This window comes from Apus apus, chromosome 2 (assembly GCF_020740795.1).
Source record: "Apus apus isolate bApuApu2 chromosome 2, bApuApu2.pri.cur, whole genome shotgun sequence".
Taxonomy (NCBI): Eukaryota; Metazoa; Chordata; class Aves; order Apodiformes; family Apodidae; genus Apus; species Apus apus.
Genome location: NC_067283.1, coordinates 84,221,046 through 84,243,005, shown reverse-complemented (window position 1 = coordinate 84,243,005; position 21,960 = coordinate 84,221,046). Strand labels below are relative to the sequence as shown.

At 37.3% G+C, this 21,960-nt stretch overlaps 1 protein-coding gene across 1 annotated transcript in view; it reads right to left on the bottom strand.

The window, feature by feature from the left end:
- Positions 1-21,960, bottom strand: part of ABCA13 (ATP binding cassette subfamily A member 13) — a 165,533-nt gene that overhangs the window by 133,621 nt on the left and 9,952 nt on the right. The window contains exons 4-11 of the mRNA XM_051610260.1: positions 15,466-15,617; positions 14,770-14,783; positions 13,285-13,448; positions 11,751-11,872; positions 10,560-10,693; positions 8,569-8,733; positions 6,835-7,037; positions 587-5,296 (exon numbers count right to left, since the gene is read on the bottom strand). Coding sequence (XP_051466220.1) covers positions 587-5,296; positions 6,835-7,037; positions 8,569-8,733; positions 10,560-10,693; positions 11,751-11,872; positions 13,285-13,448; positions 14,770-14,783; positions 15,466-15,617 — 5,664 coding nt within the window. The remainder of the gene's footprint in view (positions 1-586; positions 5,297-6,834; positions 7,038-8,568; positions 8,734-10,559; positions 10,694-11,750; positions 11,873-13,284; positions 13,449-14,769; positions 14,784-15,465; positions 15,618-21,960) is intronic.

Here is a 21,960-nt window from a genome sequence, read left to right as displayed (position 1 = left end):
GCAGATTTACCTCTGCTGCTGGATTACATTTGATTTGATTAATCTGGCAAAAAAAAGATCTTAAACTCAAGATTCCTTCAGAAACCGTATTTGTTAAACAAACCACACCATAACCATTGCCACAAAAGTGCCACCTTCTTTTACCTAAGTCAGCAGCAGCATATTTATATTTGGATATAGAAAGAAAAATATAAGAAGAAATCACAAAATATTAGTCCCAAGCATTCTTTAATATTTAGCTCCGTAGCCAAAATGACTGCTCTCTGCCAGTAACTGTGGGATCAGTGTTTAGACCTGCAAGGATTTTAAGACACTATTATCTTAAAATATTTGGTTCTATAATAGTTCCAAAGAAACCACTTAAGACTATCAATTAAAAAGTCAGTAGCCTGGTCCACACAATATAATGTGATAGCAAATACAGCTGTTCTGAATTATATTAGTTGATTCAAAATATTGTTTTAATCAAAGGTGCAGATCTGAAATGAAACAGTAATTAACTTAAAAGTTTTGATTTAGCTGTTTACAAATACCCCTTCTGTCATTGTCAGCTCACTGTCAAAGTAAGTACATAGAAAACACTCACCTCATTTCTGCCATTATATCCTTATGGAAATCCTTTAGTAAGACAGTTATTTTGTTCCTGTCATGTTCTGTAGTCAACTGAAATATCATTTGCAAGATCTCTTGCATGATCTCCAGAGTTCTGTTTTGTGACTGAGTAGAAACTCCTCCATATTGTTCATTATCAAAAAATGAATCAATGAACTCAGCTATCTGAAACTCAGTATTGTTTGTATGCAGATCTTCGTCTATAACAGCAAGATCAGCAATTATATGAAGGAGACTGTTTAACAAAACAGTATAAGTATTATTCCATTTTTGTCTGCTACCATAATCATCAATGAACAATATACCAGTATAAACTTCCTTAGACTTATTTTGGAATAGTTCCAGAAAGTCAATAATGTCTTTGACAACCAGCAGTAGATCATGTGATGAATTTTGATTAGCCATAAGGATAACTAGAGCATGTATTATTTCAGAAAAATTTTTACTGTTACACTCACATAGAAAGCTGTTCACAATCTCTTGTATGTCTTCAAAATTTCTTAACATAGTATCTACAGATGATGTATTAAACTGCTGTATTAAAACATCAAGAGCCACTGAAGAGGACTGTCCAGTGGCAAACTTTAGTAAATTAAACTCTTGATCTATCACCGCAAGTAAGTGTCTAACACTAAAATTCACCAATAAATCTTCAATACTTGTATCTATAGGAAACCAGAAGTTCTCAAAGTTATCAGAAATATTACTGTTTTCATTTAAAGATGATAAAATCATAAGCATTGAGTATGTCTGGTTTCCAACAGAAGAGAGAGTCATTAATGGCTGAATTACAGAAAGAAAAGAAAGGACAGCTTCTGTATCCAGGATTCTGGAAACTTCCCTGGTCATATTCTTAACATTAGCAAGAACAGTTTGTCTAAATGATGACTCTGAATGTCTGTTCCAATTTAAAATACTATATAGATCATTCAGCTGTTCAAGAACAGCTTTGGCCATCTCCATTTCTGCCACTGGCATACTGCCCAGTGTTTCTACAATTTGTAAAGCCACTTGTCTCTTCAGTGAGAAGGAACAATTGTTGGTTACATATGTATTATTCACCTGCAGTGGCACAGCATACAGGAATAGTTCATTCCAAAAATCCAGAAGCTCTTTGAGAACTGAGCCATTTACATGATGGAGGTCAGAAAACTTCAAAAGAATGGAGTTCCATTCTTTGATCTGATTAAAAAAGCAGGTCAGATTGTGAATGACATCTGTCTGAAAGTCTTCGGTCATGCATGACGAACTGTCATCCAGAGTTATGAGTTTCAGCTCCTTAATGACTTTGATGACTTCATTGTAAGTAAGAGTAGAATTGCTATGCACATAGTCACAAAGTTCAAAAGTGGAGCCACTCTGAGGTGTTGCTGTTGTGACAGTCCAGCAGAATGCTGCAGAAAAACAAACTGAGGCCTCTGCAGGTTCATCAGATATATCTGCAAGTATCTTCAGTAACATTAGAAGACTTTCTCCTTGATTAGTAAACTCCTCTTCAGTAAATATTGGCATTTTTTCTTCCTGAGACAATATGAAAGTGTATACTTCAGTTAGTGCTTCTGTGATATTTCTGTGAGCTATTCTTTCTGTAAGGCTGATGACATCAAGGAGGAGATGGAATATCTCTTCTACATCATAGAACTCGTCTTGTTCAAAGAGTTGTGTTATTTGTTGCAAGCCAGTCAGGTTCCAATTACATGAATTGTTCTCAAATGCATCCCACCAGTCTATTAACATTCCTAACTCAGAATTCTCAGTATACAAAGGTTTGTTATTTTTAAAGAAATTATCTAGGGTCCTGTGGACTTGTTTGAATTGACTTATCAAGAACTCAACATCCATGTTCTTCATATTGTGCACCAGAGTTACCATATGTTTTAGAAACTCTTTATCATCTCTTAATGGAAAGCCAGCTAAACTAGAAGACTTGAAAATGTTTAATGCCTTCCTTACCAATTCAATATTCAGAGCTGTGGTTTCTATCAGTTTCTGGATAAATGTTTTGTGTTCACCCTGCAAGTCTGAGTCAAGTTTACCAATCACATATTGAAAGAACTCCATCAGCAAACTGGTATTGTTAGCATGCAAGAAAGGTTCAATCTCAATATCTAAATGAGAGAAGCTGTTTTCTTGGACTTCAAAAGTTTTATTTTTCAGAAGACTTTGAATTTCTGCCAAAAGTTCTATTGATGAAAGCTGAAGATGATGAAGAGGATTAAGTAACATCCTTGCAGTCTTGTTAAATCCATGGATTGACTGACTAAAATGGGTCTTATTCAATGTATAGTGTGAGTCACTCACTAAATCATTGCCAACCATTTCTATTTGCCCTGCAGTGTTATTTAAAAGTATAAAAATAAATTCAAGTGCATTCATGTCATCTTTTACATAAAGTTCAGAGAGAATAGATTTTACAGTTTCTGTTATAATATTGAAATAAACATTTACACAAATCACATCAGAACCACTAAGGGAACATTCAGGGAGTATCAAATTAAAAATCAAATTAACAAACTCCACCACATTCATTAGTTTAGCCTCTATCTCAGTATTTCCCAGAGATTTCAGTAGAAATAAAGTATGTTTTGCACTTTCAAGGTGGGAAGGTGACTTGTATTTTTCACTGATTTTACCTAATCCACGTATCCATCTGTTACAATCCTCTGCTTCATCCACTGTACTATAAAAGTTTAGAAAAGAACTAAGGTGTGATGAAAAATTTGTTTGTGAATGGCTCAAGTCTTTCAGAGTCTCATCCAAAACCATTCTGGTAATATTCTGGAAAATGCTGATACAAACCATATATTTGTCTTGAGGTACACTTTTAAAGAAAGCAGTTACATCTTTTATCTCAGTGAGAATAATTTCAAGTTCCTTTTGGGAGAGTTTGAGAAGAGTAGAAAGGGAATTTCCCATGGAAAATACACCAGCATCCCTACTTTCTCCCTTGGGTCCTCCTGAGATGAAAGTATCAAGCCAAGAATTCAAAAACTCTCCATTAACAACCTCCAGCATAGATTTCTGTAATTCAGTTATCATGACTCCCATAATTTCTAAACCAGTTTCTAAACTGTTACCGTTAAGTGAGCTTGTGACATCAACCGAATTGTTAAATACACTCTGAAGATTAGCAAGGAAAGATTCAAAATCTTTCCAGTCATTCAAATCTCCACCTCCTTCAATTATGATTTTTAATAGATTCATTGCTGCTGTTGTAGCTTCAACAATAACCATAGATGTATTATTGCACAGTTCATAATGAGTTGTATTTAAAAGACTTTCAGAGAGATTGTCCAAATCATTTCTTAGACAGACAAAAAAGGTCGAATTAAAATTTAAGATTTTGGACACTTCTTCAAAAATCTCTGTCCAGGTTCGAAGCCATGTAAAAGTGCAGTGCAAAGCAGAAGGCACGCTTACTTTATCCCCCAAGATTGTAACATTAGACAGAACACTGTCCAATGGAAGCAGAAGTAAATTGTAAACTTCTGCTGAATTATCTACAGAAGTAATGTTTGATAGATAAAAATCAACACACACATTATTTACCAGGCACTCTGAGGAGATATCAAGAAACTGTTCCAAATAACAGAAGGCTTCTGTTTGGAGCTCTTCATCTATAAACAAAGTTTTAAGGCTGCTCAGAGTGCTATAGATAACTTGCATTTCTGTTTTGCCTTTCTGAGCAAGAGACTGGGCCTGAAACTCTGTGTAGTTGTAAATGATGAGTAACTTTTCGCAGAGAGACTCACTGGTGAAGTTCCAGAGAAGATCAAAAGTTTCAGACAGAAAATCAAAAACTTGGTTCCTGTCTTGGAAATCATGCCATACTTGGGAAGATGAAATATCTTTTGAAGTCTCATAAAGAAATGTTAACAGAGTGCTATTGCTCTCAATATTTAAAACCAGATCATCATTCTGATACAGAGAGAAAAGTATTGAAACAAGTGAGGGCACACTAGTATTGTTTAATTGTTGGATGTTTTTAAAGAAATCATGGACAATTTCTCCTAATTCTTGTACTTTGTGTATAAAAGTTGCATTTGCAAGTAAGAAAGAGGAGGCATTACTCTCTCCATTAGTGGTCCTGAAAGGCACATTGACAGGATCATCAGTCAATGATCTGACCTCATAGAGACTCCTCAGAAAGTTTTCACTTAAGTGTTTTAGACGGTCCAAAGCAGCAGTATTGAACTCTGGCCAAACAGTCAGGATATTTTGGAGCAACAGCACACTTCTATTAAGGATTTTATTTTCTGTAATGGAAAATATAATTTTAGATAAAGTCTCTAATACCTCCTCCTCTTCCACTTGACTCAAATGAGAAAGGCTAGAATCAAGTTCATAGAATATAATTTTCACTATATGCCAGAAAACTTCTGTCTTCTTCTTCATCCAGAATCTCTGAAGAGGCTGGAAATTTTCTCTTAGCTCATGATGGAGTTCAGAAGCTGCAAATGAGAAATTGGTGGCAGATTGCTTCCCTTCAGCAATTTTTTTCATCCATATAATTGTATTATTTAAGATCCTTTCAGTTAGAGACTTGTTTGAAGAAGCTGAGAAATCAAACATCATAATTTCTTCTATGACTTCTACAATTTGAAAAAGATTATCCATTTCCTTTTCACCAGAAATCCGTAAGTTTTCTTCTCTCTTCAAAAACTCTTTGAAAGATGTCAACATTCTGAAAAATTAAGCATGAGTTTTTTCTTGTTAGTTACCTTGCAGATAGACAAGAATTGGTTAAATACATATTTATAATTTTAGAATAAATTTTAATTTACTCAAAGAAAGTTCAAATATCATTTAAATAGTAGTAAAAAATTAATCACCACAAGACCTGAAATAGCACAAATTACAACCACTTTGGTTCTCAAAAATGTGATAAAACTCACTTAAAAGTAAAAAAACCATTCAAATCAAAATCTGAACATAGGCAACTAGTTTAAAGAAGTATGCATTTATCAGTAATTATAATGAAGCTTGTAAAGCACAAGGAGTCAAATACCTTCAATTTCAAGACTTAATAGAGGCCAACACTGTAACTCACAGAACCAATGCAATTCTTTCAATGTGCAGTTTGAAAGAGAGAACTATCAGTTCCTGTATTCTGCCAAAGACCTTTCATGAGGCCTTCCAGCTCTGACAGATATTAACTCCTATTTAAGTCCTGCAGTAGAATCTTCCAGGTCATTGACCAAAAGTCTTTTTGGTTTTGGTTTGGTTTTTAATAGCTAGGAAAACAGAGCTCTTAAACCACTTCATTTTGCATAAGCCACCCAAAACAATTGTCTTGATTTAATTTTAAAATATATGCTGTGAACAGAATACCTGAAATTAAACCACAAGTAATCTTTACAAGCTTGTAGTTGCACTTGTCCTGAAATGGGAACAGAACACATTTCCAAAGTTGCAACAAACTAGATTTCTACTAGATTAGTGGTAAATGCTAAAAGGGTAACTCTATTGTACAGGAAGATTTGGACTGCTTCAACAACAAAAAAGAAATCATTCTGAATAAGTACAGAACTCATAGCCATATCTTCATATAAACTGCTGACATTTGCATTAAGTGATAAGCCAAATGAGGAACTTGAAACTCTAAGGAGAGTTCAAAAACATTAAAAGAAATTTCAGTCTCCAAGAGCCTAGATAACATTGGAAACTACATCTATATATAAACCCAGAGCAGTGCATTGCAATTCTGTTCTCCATAGTAGGCTTCTGTTCCAAGATGTCCTGAACTAACCAGCATGAGTATGACTCCTATAACAAAAAGCAAAAAAAATTTCAGATGCACTGGACTTGCTGTATATGAGTAGATTGATCCTATAACATACATCCATGAGAAGCATTACCGAGTCACAACAACTACTTGTGGAAATTAGACTTTGTTTGCAGAACAATAAAAACAATTCAGGTCCTAGTTCAGAATGTTTAATTACATACAGCTGCTGATTATTCCTATGAATCCTAATCATGTACTCAGGTCCTCCTCTGTACCTGTAAGCAGCTATTACTCTGAATCGCAGGTTTGATTTATTTTACAGAATATGTATGCATCTGCACAATTATTTGACTCTAAATGAGATTTTGAATTACAGAATAACAAAAACACTAAACAGTCAAAAATCAGAAACCAATTAAATATGATGTGAAAATCAATTTTCAAGTTGATCTAAATTTTGTAAGACAAGTTGCTGAAAGATAAGTATAACTTACAGATCATGAGATGCATTATATCCTTCTGAAAAATAGGCATCTGATTTCTCATTCCATTGCTGAATGAGGGTATTTATGTCTGAAAAAAGTTTCCTGGTTTCTCTGTCATCTAGAAACTGAGACATTAAATCAGCTATGATTCTTTCAAGGTCCAAAAGGAGCTTCTGAGAGAGCCTGCTGCTGCTGAGCCATTGTTCAAATACCTATCAGATTGAAAGCAAAACAGAATGCACCTTGTTACAGACTCAAAGCTTTCTTATTTAGGCAATACATTGAATTTGCATGTCTTTAAAAAAACACAATTAGCAATGACAGCAAAATTTCCCCCTAACAATGTGTCTAGACTCTGAAATGACTGGCCTCACAAAGGTTGATTTTCAACACAGGTAGGACTGACCTGCAAAGCCACAAAATAACATGCTACATCGTACATAGAACTAACACATCATGCTGTGCTGCCTTTGCCAAAAGATCCAGGAGTTGTAAAAAGATAGCCTGAGACTGAACCCAACCAAAAGCAGACCTCCACAGTCGTGCCTTCTCAGAGTTGCCCACTCAGACTTGCCTTCCCTTGCAGAACTTCTGCTTACACTACTGACCTGAGGGAAAGCAGCAGCCTCAACATTACTGGGGTCACACCAATCAAAGAGACAGAGAAGGACCTTGCATGCTCCCATTGTGTAGCCTAGAATAAGGCACACCAAGGTCTGGCCAAACCTACTGACTACTGTCCTTTACTCCACCATTACATTTTTTTTAATGCCAAGTGTCTATAGGAGGTTTTTGCTACAAGAGGTGTTCACCAAGGGAATTCCCAGTGGCCAGCAGCTTACAGTACTTCAAGTTGGCATCATAAGGATGACAGCCCTCATTTTAAGTGTTTTAAAATCTTGGATGAAATTATTATGGGATTTTCCTGTGGCTAGAAAAGGAATTAGTGAATTAGTTTTGGCAATCACATTAAATTATTAATTCAACTCATCGAATATCTTTATCAAGAGAGAAATCAAGGGCTAAATTTTTGAGGAAATACACGATAAGCTCAACATGCTTTCTTTAGATGATACTGCAAACACCTCTAGAGATGCTTGATACAGAGCTGACCCTTTAATGGAAAAAATATATATATATTTCAGAGGAAAAACAAACACTAGCATCAAGGCAGCTAGGTAAGTGTTTTCCTTAGGAAACATATGATAGTTAAATCTTTTCTCCACACAACTACACAGATGTCACCATAGAGACTGCATGCCAAGCTGTTCTGCAAGAGCAGAATTTTAAGATGCTATACTTGAGATTTACTCTTATCGCCTTCAACACGCTTCAGCCACTAGCACCAGAGTGAAGAGGAAGTAAAAATAAATTACTTATATACTACATAAGTGGAGGCATGCACTGTCCCTTCAGTTTTGCTGAAAAATCATGCTCAGGTGGGACAGTTAATGGGTTTTCCTTCTATCAGGCCTCTACAGTGCAGTATATTTCACTATATTCCCTATTAGATTTCAAATCTCTATTTGAGTTAATGAGAAAATCTGATTAAGTGGACACATAGTGATAGATTATACTTGCATTGTAAGGATTCCCTATAAGGATTACTTTGTCTTATTGGCAAAATGAAAGAAGTTCATGACAATAACATTTAATAGCTAACTCAGATCTGTTAACTGAGTTACTGTTGACAGCCCACATGCAAAATCAGGGAATTTAATCTATCAGCTTATTAAAATGTACCTGTGCATAGAGCCTGAGCTTGCTGACAGCATGAACAAGATACAGTTTGGCCTCATGCAATGCAGAAATACAGCCTTCTTCATTATTCTCTTTGTTTGCTTCACCTTCTGGCACACTGAACAGAGCAGAGCACACAAACTGCTCCAGTGTCTCTCCTGTGGGAATCTGGCAGGGACATAAGAAATTGAGGATCAACTCAAGAGAGCTGCTGAATGTTATCTCTGCTATCAACTTACTTATCTGGTGAAAAAAAAAAAAAAAAGAGTATCACGTGGCCTCCTTCAGGATGAACAAAGCCTATTTAATCCAGCCTCATATTCCGGGGCACTTACTTCAAAGTACTCCACATACAGACTGCTGTATAAAATACCACTGGTCCATAAGGGTTCTCATACACCAGACAGAATTATGATAGTTGTATATGCAAGGAATTTTCACCATGCAGCTACAGCAGTGTTTCTACTTCTACAGTCATTTGCAAGCTGATGCTGAACTATGTTGACAATTATACACTACACCTACACTAGAATTTTGCACTAGAATGGCTGTAGCAAAGCACGTTCACAAACATAAAAATTAGAGATGTGAAAAGCATTCAGTACAATGGCACTTCTGAACCAATGATTACATGCAGCAGACTAGTTTTAAATTGAAGTTGCCAGGTTTCAGGAGTGTGGCCAAGAGGCCAGAATTTTTTCCTCATAGCCTGACTTCTAAATTCTGTGTTGAAAGATTATTCTAAGTCATATAGGTTTTTTTTAAATTATTCTTGTCTGGTTTTATTAAAACTTTCAAAAATAATTTAGTACATTTTAATTCTCTCTTTTTATGTCTTTCTGAGATACTTTACATCCTGACTCCTTTCAACTGTGACTCAAAAATTTATTAAAATGTACTGATGCAGAAAGTTTTGCACCAAATGAGCTGGGGCATTACATACAGACTTACAGTGCTTAGAACAGACAATTTCCATTCTGCCATATTTCTTTCCATACTTTTTGAGGGTCTTCAATGCCCTAACACAAGCACACAATATCAAGATATTAGTTTAATCTATGAATAGCTAGGAAGCAAGTGGCCTGGGATTATAGAGCCAACCATAGCTAACAGGCTGCAGTAAAACTCAGTTCAGTTGTTCAAACTGGCCAGCATTGACATTGCATTAAATTCCATTGATAGGCCACTCAAAAGTCAAGTTTTGTTATAATTTATCCCTTTATGCAAATCAGCTATTTTTACAATGAGCTCTCCTGGAGTACAACTCTGGACTGTACCTGGCAAAGAGCAAACAAATTTCATATAAATACCATCATGTTCCATTAAAAAACTGTGGACTTCAGTAAAAATTCAAAAGGTGTTTCAAGTTTTCTGCAGTTCAAACCAAACTGTCACAACAGACCCCTTCAGTGTTAATGTTAATAAGCCACCCCCCCAAGAAAAGACATTTTCTTCAAAATTTTACAAGTGGCTCACATATTTGAAAAGCCCCGCTGAGACAACTCATCAGTCAATTACATTCATATCAAGACTGCACAACTGGAAAGAAATTACTCTCAATGTGTCTCAAATTACTGACAAAAGGACAGACATTCTTTGTCCAGCAAACTGGATTTAAAATGCTACATGCCAAACTAATCCAGACACCTTCAAATCTAGGATCTATTTTAAAAGTTTAATGGAACAAACCCCAGGATTCTCTACAGGATTGAACAATAAACTCAGAACTTTACCATACCCAGTGGTGACTTGAGAGAAACATGAATTAATTAATGTACACAACTACACCTACCAGCATCTTCACGTGCAGAAGTTCAGACTGAAGCTAAATACATTTATTTTTCTGGGAACAAAGCCAGGATATTTAGCAGTCTTGTAGCTGCTTCACAAATCTAAGATACAACTAGAGCTTCTGTAAGGCATGAAAAATCCCTTAAGGGTAAAAATAAAAGAAAGATAAAAAGGAAGGACAATGGACTTTTCAAGAGGTTTACCTTTGTTAATTGTGCTGTGTAACTTAGCAGCTTCTCAACACGAAGAGCATCAAAACCAAACCTGGATTCAAGTTCTGCTCTCACAGCATGTGGATTCCACAAAACATCTCCAAGAGAAAGACTATACTGAAAATCTGAAAGGAAAAAAAGCTTTCTGTTTACATTATTCCTGCTTTTTGTTCATGTTTTTTCTTGACTATTTGTAATTTGAGATCTGAGTACCATGTTTCCTGCTTTTAGCAAAAAAAAAAAACAACAAAAAAAAACAGTGCTCACCTGAGCACCAGTTTCACTAGGATGAAACCTGTGATGGCATTAACAGTATGATGAAGTCAGTTAACCTCATGGTATTCCAACAGCTGATACAATTACAGTGAGATGCACAATGATTGCCAGCAGAACTAGTAGGGTGCCCTTCTGAACTGTGTGTCTAATTCAGCACGTAGACATGCAAATGTGTGCACATGGGCTGGATGTGAATCACTGTTGAGAGGGAGAATAGCAGCAGAAAACCAAGGGAATTCAAGATCACCCCCTGTGCAAGAGCTCCAGCATATCATCTTCGTCTGACTTCAGTCTTGGCTTTGACAGCTGAAGTGGGATACAGACTGCATATAATTCTCAGCCTGACCTTCTATGCAGAGCAGAATCCTATTCTAGGTGCAGAGCAATGCACCTAGAGTCTAATTGTGTGCCACCAGTTTGCCAATGAAACTTGTTCCTGACCTTTTCCCAAGGAGTTGTCCTGGGGCCAGCCACCTTCTTGAGTAAAACTTATCTCCCATACTCAAGCAGCAGAACGGGAAACATAGCCCTTCAGCTGAGACCAGAATTTATGATAACAGAAGAATGAAGTGAAACATCCATAATGCTTAACATGCATGTCCAAAACAAGAATCTATCCTTTAACCAAATGGAAGAAATTAATTTTTGCAGTGACCTAGTCTCTCTCCAAATTTCACCACTGAAAGATTATTCTAAACACAATATATGCTTTGTTTATCAACTAGTTGCCAGTCTGATGACATTCAAGTTATTAGTATTTAAAAAAACAAACACAAAAGAGTCAGCATTACAGCAAAAAAGTTCAGGTTTTAGACCTTTTACATTAAGAATTTAGCAGAACCTCATATAGATCCTACTACTGCATATTCTCAGCATGCTTACAAGGTACTTAAAAAAATTCCTTACCTTCTAAGCTTCTATCCTGTACTGATGCAGCAGTTAAATTCAGTGCTGTTTTCACCACTTCATAGAAACTTTTGCTCAGTGGCATAACAGCTGTATCCTTCAATGATGCTAAGGTACTGAAACTGAAAAATAACACAAAAATCAAACTCACTATACACCCAGAAAGATTGAAAGGATATGGTGGAAAAAGATGATGTTCAAGCAATTTAACATGAGAGAGTTGTGACAGGACAAGGGGTAATGGTTTTAAATTGAAGAAGGGTAGATTTAATTTAGACATCAGGAAGAAATTCTTCACCATGAGGGTAGTAAGGCACTGGAATAGGTTGCCCAGGGAGGTTGTGGAAAGCCCTGCCCTGGAGGTGTTTAAGGCCAGGCTGGATGAGGCTTTGTGCAGCCTGGTCTAGTGTGAGGTGTCCCTGTTCATGGCAGGGAGGAAGAAACCTGATGATCTTTAAGGTCCCTTCCACCCTTAACCATCCTATGACTTCTGTGATTGTTGAAAAACTGATGTTTTCCGAAATTAGACTTTTAATGAGGGAAAATAAAAAAAGGTTGAGATTTTACAAAGTAAGACAAATCTTGTCAAGAAGTGAGCATTGGGTTTTGTGGTTTGCTTTCCAAATTGCATTAATTGTGGCAAATTTGGTCACTGCAGGGCACCAAAGGTTTTTTAAAAAACAGCAAGCAACACCAAAATATAAACATTTGAATCTCCTCTTAATAATCATGTAGAGGTTGACCACCACTGGCAACCAAACACCTATACAGATGGGCTTCTACAGGAAAGGAAGAAAAATAAGAAGGTGAGAAGACTCACAGATATATATACACACACACATACCTATATTAAAATAATATTTATATATATAATATGTCGTTATATAAAAATTATATATATATAATTTTCTTCATAGTAGCTGGTATGGGTGTGTTTTGGATTTGTGCTGGGAACAAGTGTTGATAACACAGGGATGTTTTCATTATTGCTGTACAGTGCTCACACAGAACCAAGGCACTTTCTTCTTCTCACACCACCCCACCAGTGAGTGGGATGGGGGTGCACAAGAATCTGGGAGAAGACACAGCCAGGAGAGCTGACTCAAACTGACCAAAGGAATACTTCAGACCATATAGCATCATGCTCAGCAATGAAAAACTGAATGAAGAAGGAAGAATCGCAGTTGCAATCCACGCATTATAATGAAGAGACTTATTTCCCAGTTTCAAAAAAATTATGCCATCATATCTTTCACATCTTTTTCATTAGCAGAAAAAAAGACAGTGGGATGCTAAAGGGTGACAGAATAAACTCCTAGGGAATCTCTGCTGAGCTGGGCAGAGATTAAAACTAGAGTTACAAAGGAATCAGAATAGTTGAAAACTCCTACCACACCTCTAAAGAAACAGAATCTGGTAAGCAGAAGAAAATTTCAGCCTCTTTACACTGATAAGGATGTTTCTTTTATTAAATAGCCAGTGAGAAGAATAAGAATTGCAGGTAGATCATTTTCAAGTATATAAAAGAACTTACTTTTGAATAACTTTCAGAAACTCTGCTAGAGCAGCTAATCCATCTTCTGTGTAAAAGCTGTTTGGTTCAAGGTGAGGGAGGGAATGCAGAAGGTTCCAGAAATACGGTTGCTTGTACAGGTTTTCTGCTCTAGAAATAATTTCCTCCACTTCATTCAAATCCATCTTTTTGTGAAGAAAATACATTTACATGTAACACTTCCATTAACAGGAAAAAACAGCAGATGCCTGTTACTTCCCCTGCCCTCTTGAATTTTAAACCATTTAAAATGGGTGTGGGTGTGTCAAATAATTTATAAGAATGACTCTTTAAAGAGGTTATTAAAAATTATAGGCTACTTTCAACTAAATATTTTCTTAATGTTTATACATTCTATTTCATCTTCCATTCCAGAAAGGCAATTTCATATTGTTACAGCTCCTTTCAAGCATGTACCTCATGAACATATTAAAAATACTGCTATAAATATGCCATCTAATTTCAACTTACAAATTGGAAATTTAGTTTTCATGAAGTATCAGTTACAATCAAACACATCTGGAGAAAGTGTATTTTAAAATCTTTTAAAAGTGAAACCAATCATATGTGAAAGGTACAAAAATTGACAGTAATTGAGACCCACTACTGTGCCCATTCAGCCTTCCTCTTCTTGAGATTGCAAGGGTGAGAGACTAATGCACTAGGAACAGCACAAATACCAAACTAGTTTCACTAAAATTGCCAATAGATTCTGGAAGGAGTTATGCTGCATCTTGTCTATCTGTCTTCCTTCATTCTCACTTGAATGTGCTTGCCATATTTACTGGATCACAAATCTGAATTCAAAGTAATATAATCCAGGCAAGAGCCCCATCTTTTTAACCTCACTGCAGTCCTTTTTTTAAGTTTTGGGTTGTTTTGCGGGGTTGGTTGGTTTGGTTTTTGGTTTGGGTTTGGGTGGGGTTTTTTAATAAAAACTACTCATTAGGGTAAGAGTCCCTGCAAGATATTCTGTAACAGTTTTATACAGCTACTCAAGGTCTGGCAGATGCTCTTTTAAATTGATCATTATGAAAAACAAGCCTTCAAATAGCTGTGAATTTTAGCTACTAACAACCTAGACTACTTTAAGTCAGTAATCTAGAAACCAATGAACCTCTATCAAATTCAGAAGACATAATTTCTTCCTTCAACAGCATATCAATTTTTTTTTTAAGATATTGCATACTAAACCTTGACAGGATAGAAATTTCTAACTACTCTAATAAAGATGCCTCAGGATCCAGAACTGTAATTTAGAAATAAACTATAAAAATACTTACAGTAAGAAAAGCAGTGATGTTACAGAGCTCTGTAAAATAAAATATGTCCCTTTACAGAGAGGCATTAGTAACTTTAGCAAAATCATTTTTATAAGCAATAGCAAGTAGTAGACAAAGGGCATTTCTACTGGAGTAAAGGCATGTGAAACAACTGAACCATTTGACTTTCTGTGCCTTCCAATACTTGCGCCATTATCACTAAAACAATTTAAAAGAAATTGCTTACCATTCACTTTTCAGTAAGGCAAAATCATCACATCAACACTAGATTAACATTTAGCTCCCAGACAGCCAGGCATGAAAACTATTGTTTCACCTACACCTTTCTGCTTGAAAACTCAACCAGAATGGCAAGGTAGAAGTAGGTCTCAAATGCCCACTTACCCACCAGCAAGGCTGCACAGTATTGGTGGGAAGAGAGTGTGAGCATCAGAACCTGGTGTTCCCAGTGTCACTTTTAGTGCAAGACTGACTTGCTCCCCTAAAGGTCACCAGGTGTGAGCTACTGGAGGTTTCCCATCCCTATACTCTCTACTACAACAAAAAGACCTCAGGAGAAAGAGTTAAATTCTAAGTTACTTCTGAATGCGTATTAGACCAAGCACCCGTGTACTCAGATTATTAACCCTTACCTTTAAACTCTTCCCCTCATTGTATTTTCTTAACTATCAAGTAGTAAAGCGAGCATATTTTTGGTGCACTGGTTTTCTCATAATTTTATGACAGCCACAGTAATAGTAATCATAAAAGTGGATTTGTTTCAAATGGGATAAAATTTCATTTCTCCATTTTATTTTTCAGATGCAAGTATTCCTTTGTTTGATGGATATTACTACCTGGAAAGATAAAGTAAGTTATTATTAGAAAGATCACAGCTTACCTGAGAACTTTGAGTTTTCCTCCCATAGCTTTTCTAAAGCCAGGGTTTTCTCTGTGGTCTCAATGAATTCCTTTGCAAGCTCTTCTATCTCTTTCATGAAGTCTAGATTAGGTCCTGTGAAGCTCTCTGGACCACTTCGGATTTCTGAAGTACTTTTTAACAGAAAAAAAATGGGAAAGAGGAGGCAATTACAAACTGGAAGCAAGTAGCTGGAAAAATGTGTATATACTTACAGCAGTATTGTGATTTATTTTTTTTTTAACTACTCTGCATTTACACAACTTTTACTTATTTCAGTCCATTAGCCCACAAGCTGCAGTGCTGAGTCTCAAAACCTCAGGAAAGAGGGCAATGAAAAATTGCTGAGGTGCAACTGTGGCAGCAGCCAAACAGATACATCCAAAGAAGTCTGATATTTCTGAGGGCATTCAACTTTTCTCCCCTGATTTATCATGCGTCCAGGTAAAGGTCCTTTAATGGCCTGTACCCTGAAGTTCAATCTTTTCTACTGTATCTAAGGCAAAATGCTGCAACCAGAACAGGTAATTCAGTCAATGTCACCAGATGAGAAATAGGTAACTCCCTCTTTCTGGGCCCTGAAGAAAGCTGGTCCTTCCTCTTTAGATAGTTTAGTAAGCAACAAAAATATTATAACAGTTCCACTACCTTAACAAAAAAGCATCCACCACAACAAACGTACAGTGGTTCCAGACAACATGGTACCCTTACTTGAAAAGCAAGAAGAATGGTGTCTCTGTCTCATAGGCAACTTGTTTTAAATACATGAAACAGCCTATAAAGATATTGTCCTCTAACCACTACTGGCTTTCCCCTGATTTTAGCTAAGAGCTAAACCCCTGGAACATGTTCTCTCTGTTATCTCTGTCATACTACCATCTGGTGGCTACTTAATAGCACAACAATTTTCTAACAATACTTCCAAGTTGAAATCAGAGGTCAAAGAGTCATTTGGAAGTCTCTTTACAGGACAAAATCACTTAAGATTCTTGTAAGGCACCATAAACAATGGAATAATCATCTTTAGCATATTACTAGGCAATTCATTTCTGTTTTATCTGAATGGAAGTTCAAATTATCTTAGAGTGAAATCCTGCATAGCAAAAATATTGCTATTTTTCTTTAGAACCACAATTAACTGTCACATAAACCACACTTAAAAAAATATAATAGAATTACATTCCTTTCTTGCCAAACTTCTTTGTGAATAATAGTTTTCAGCACAATTCTTACTTACTGGTAAAGAAAAACCTAATGAGGTAGATTCACAAAACAAAATAAAAACATCAGCCACAGCTTTCTGATTCTCTTATTTCTCTGCCTCTTCCTTCCTGATCCTTGTTTGTTCAGACACTTGCAGAGCTGTCTGCAACTTTAGACTAAGGGATGAGATGAAAATTTAATCTTAAAACAATCTAGTTCTTGATTGTTTCAATGCAGCTCATTTTTTATCCCAGCTTGGTCGACAGCCAGTAGGATTTTGGAAACTCTTTAACCAGCCTCAAATTTCAATGGATTAAAGGCAGAACAATTCCTCACCATATTTTCTTTCATTTTCAATGGAATTTTAGAAATCGGGTTTCTGTTGTTCAGAGGGCAGCTTTTACAATGATAAATAGCTGCACTTTAGCTATTGCTTTTGAAAACTGCCACATAAATTCCAATATTACTAATGTACCTGGAATTTCAAGACAGCTAGAAATACTGTTATTTGGCAAAGAACAGGCACACTAACTATATACTGAAAACTTCCCAGCACTGGGCTTTTTAAGCATGAACAAGTAGACAGAGCTTGACCTGAATAACAACCACCCCATTGGTTAAAACATAAATCTAGTCAGAACTTTAAAAAAACAATACTCTAGCTCAGTTTCCACAGGATTTTCCATTGGGTTTTTTGGTTGGTTGCAGTTTTTTGCTGAACTTTAAATTTACAACTATTAACAACTAAACTCACAGAGCAAGGTCACTTAAAATAATCACAAGAATTCAGAGAAGTGGAGAGTAAATGTTCAACTGATGTTGTTTTCCCTCCAATCTAGATGAAAGCAAGCCTTGCATTCCCACTACAAATCTGTCTGTTTCAGAAGCATTGCAAACGATAATGCTACAGAAAAAAAGGACACTTCTACTCACATGAGAGCATACAGCTGGGCTCAACACCAGCTCCAGGGCTGCTAGTGCTGCCCAGCCTCCCTGCCTGACAGGGAATCAGTAATTCCCACTCCTCTACCCCCACGACTGACTCTGCTGCACCTTGGATCTGCAAAGCCTGGGTAGATAGAGAGCAGAGGAACAAAAAAAAATCCCCCTCTTGGCTTCTATTTTTATGTGCTCTAGGCACCTGTTTGATATATATCAGAAGCACACCTGATAACACAGGCTATATTCTGTGAACATTAATTTCTGCTAACCTGAACCTCTAATCTGAACCTGGAATCCCAGCCCAGAAACCATTCAGCCTCACAATGCACAAGCAGAGCAGCAAGTGGTTCTCGGAGCAATATAAGCACGGTATGTTTAGACTGCTAAACTTTTCAAACAAGAAGAAAACTGAACTCCCTCACTGCCCAATTTAAGTGAGGAAAAATACTGTCTGCTCTTCATCATTTAGCTTCAAAATGTTTCATTTATAGCTGTAAAGCTTCCTTTGAACTAAGAAGTTGGGAAAAAACCTTCAGGTCCTGCTGCCCTAGGCCCTGCACACAGCAGCTGCAGCCTGCTTTATCCCTCCTGCTCTGCCCCTTGCCAAAGAAGTACATCAAGCTCAGCTGGGCTGTCCCTACCCTGCCTCCGAGCTTGAGGGGTGGGGAGACACGCCCTTGCCCTGCAAGGGTCCCATGGAGTACACAAGGGAGTACTGGGGAAGATACACAGACTAGAAATGTTAAATAAAACAGCTGGTAGCGTGGTGGCTCTAAAGAGCTCCAGGGGGAAGTGCAGGGAAAAGCAAGTTGATGGTGAAACTGGAGAGGGAGCTGGCAAAAAAACCAGTAGGGGGTGAAGATATTTAGGTATGGAAGAAGAACCAAAAAACAGGCATAAAACCCAGCTATCGCAGAAGAGAACGCAGCACGTGCAACCTGAAAAACTCATAGAAACCCCACACTCCCAAGCAGAAGCCTCTAAGCAGGGCTGTCGCTGAACTACTAGCTTTACGGACTTTCAGGGCAGGAGCAACATCGGCCAGCTTCCCAGTCGTGCCCCTCTTTTGCTGTCATCACCACAGCCCTTCTCTAGTTACTCTTGGAGCTAAGCACAACATCCTTTGGAAATGGCAACAGGCATGATATTAGTTATTGTGCTCAGTTTTATGAAACAGATAAAAACATTAAACGTTCTATTTGCTGAATAGCTGTGCTAAATTTTAAAAGATATTTTTTCAACGTGATTATAGGGGACCATATTTATCTCCTAATAACAACACTATGAGATACTACTAGTTTCTTAATTCAGCACAAGTTACACAAAATTGCAGGAAGATGTCACCCTCTTGCAAAAAAAGATAAGCAAGTATTGACTTCAAAACCGGCTACAGGACAGTCAAGACAAGCAATCTTCAGACAGTGTGCCAACAAAAATACTCAATTGTTGTACTGCTACCCTCCCAAAGAGCCTTCAATGTGTGCTTTCTGGACCTGAAAATGACATCAACTTACTTGTATACATGTAAGGGAAGTCAACAGCAACAGTTGCTAGAAGCAATAAAGAGAACCAAGGGACAACGAAAAGGACAAAAGGAGGAAACCAGTAATTTGTAGGAGAGGACATACATAATTAGAACTGGGGAGTTAGGAGAAGGTGCACTCAAGCCTGTGTGTGTGAATACATGCATATATAAATAACATTTAATCAACATCTATGGTAACTCTTCCCTTAATTGTTCATTTCCAGAAATACTCGCAAGAGGACAGAAATCAAAGCTAAGACATACATCTATACGAGTTTTGACCATGACAAAACACTGCAAAAGAGCAAAAAGAGAGCATCTCTTTGAGAATGTAAAAACAATGGGCATTTCCTAAAGCCATTACTCAGAATTGCTAATTTTGTTCAGATTACTCAGTTACTCAGGAGAACAGTAAGAACGATTCAGAACTCATCTGAGATCTCAGATGAGAGATGGCACTTAGACTGAGGATTTTCATAAGCCGCTCAGAAAACTCTTGTCTCAACCTCACCCCTGTCATCACATTAAAAACTTCTCTCTAAAATTACAAAGCCCCAGCTGCACTGGCTCCCATTCTTCACCATCTCAAGATAGCCGGGAGACATGACATCTCCATCAACACCAATACACACAAGCTGGATAATAGTTTTCTGCACGACTGTCACAGAAAGATTTTTCCCGTCCATGTTGCATAACTGTTATAACCCTTCTAAAATTCAATGGACCAAAAAATGTAAAGAATCAAAAAAAATTGTTCTTCATTAGCTACAAAATGGAGAAAATTCAGGTTTAAAATTCCTTTTCTCCCCAACTCTCTCAACAATCTATAAGGAAGATCACAAAAAATGGCCTAGTTTTCTGACTACATAGCACAACACTACAGAAGCTGTCCCAGACCATACAGTTACTATGCAGAATTATTCTTTTTTTTTGTTTGAAGATACACGTCATTAAAGAAAAAATTAACCCTCTAAGCAATTCTTTTTTAAGTGCTATCACTGCTGAGACCTGCCTTGATTTTGTTTTCCCACACCTGCTCTTGTACATCAGCTTTTCTGATACTACTCCACTAGAGAACCACAGAGGTCCAGGTATCAATAATATTAGTAACACGAAAAGGACCAGAGTGACTGTAGCTGCTCCAAGAGAGAGGTTGAGCCAGGAGCTGAAATGAACCTGAAGGAGGCCATGTCCTCACTGATGGGGCACTGTTCACCAACTTCCCAGCCAGCAGACAGAGCCAGGAGTGGGTAATGGATTCAGTGACAACCCCAATATGGCAGGATGAGCCCAGAAATCCACCCAAGTGCCAAAGGAGACAAAGCTACCACGTGGGTCTGAGGGGTCCATCCAGGAGAAGATGACAGAGACAGACCTGGGGATCTGACACATCTACAGGTTAGGGCTGCTCAGGCTGCTACTACCTGTAGCTGAATAAAGAGTAATAAATTAATGTGCTTAACATTAAAAGTTCAAGTCTTGTTTTCATAATCTTTGTAGTTCTAAGTCCAAGAAAGCCTAAGCTAAATTTTCTTTTAGATATTGAGAAGTCTAACTAGCATAGATCTAGGAGTTAGAGCTGTAAGGGCAAATCCCATCACAGTCTTCAAGAATTGCACTGGAATTAAGAGTACTGGGAATACATTATATTTCTATGCACATGCACTTTTATTTGAGGGTGTGAGCATAAGGCCATGGGACACTATGATCCATGGGTTTTATTTTACTTGCAAGCTCTCAGTTTTACTCCATTCTCCATTAAGATGAGGTGGTAGGGAATGGGTGAAACATTGTGCTAAGAACAGGAAAAATATGTCCTTTGCCAGGGGAGTTCCTAAATATTTCCTAACTCCTCTGCTCTGAGATACTGCTATGTGTAATAAGCTAGGGGATCACATTGAAGAGCTGCATGCCAGCAGCTTTTGCAGTGGTTGAAGAGAAGCAAGGAACAAAGCCTCCAAGCAACTGAAAAACAGACACTTTCTAAGGCATCAGAGGAGGTGGCAGATTTTGCTGCAAACCAAAATGAATGAGGTATTTGTAGCCTTCACCTGGCTCATCTTCTCACCATGTCAGAGGCTGTTAACAGAGCCTGGGGGATGTAGCCACATGTGTGAGGACATGCCCTGCACCAGGATGACTTCAATACCTGGCTCAGCCCTGCTGACAGAGCAGCCCTGCTCAGTCTGCTCACTGACAAATAGTTATTTGGGTGCTTTATGGCTTTCACAGTGGAGGTTCCAACAGAAGTCATAGAGCTACTTTTTCCAAAAGACAACAACTGTTTTTCAAACTGATAGCACTGATGTGGTGCATACTTAGAAAACAAATGGGTTAAGTCTCCATGCAAACTGCACACAGCCTTTGATTTATGCTTAATAAACACAACATTTTAATGCAAAAAAAGCTCCCTGAAACTTATTATAAAGAACCACCTATGGTTTCATAAAAATCCTCAGAGGGAAGATAATTGGTATTATTGTTTCCATGCCACCCCTTCTCTCGAGTCAACACAGGATTCTGTTTGGCTGATTAAGCTGACAGTCTGTATTCCTAAGGCTGTTAGCAGCCAGCATAAGTCAGAGCAGCCCTGAGGTTGATTTAATTTATACTGATGGACCTGCTGGAACAGACTGACCTCAGAATGAACTTCATCCTACATTTTTACCCCTTTTCCTCACCTAGGCTATATGCTACTCAGTGCAGCCTATTTAGTGCATAAATATGCATACAAGCATGTATTTTATTATTCAGTTAAAAAATTAAAAGCCACTGAATAATTTCCCGAATTCTTAAGTAGGTCTAAG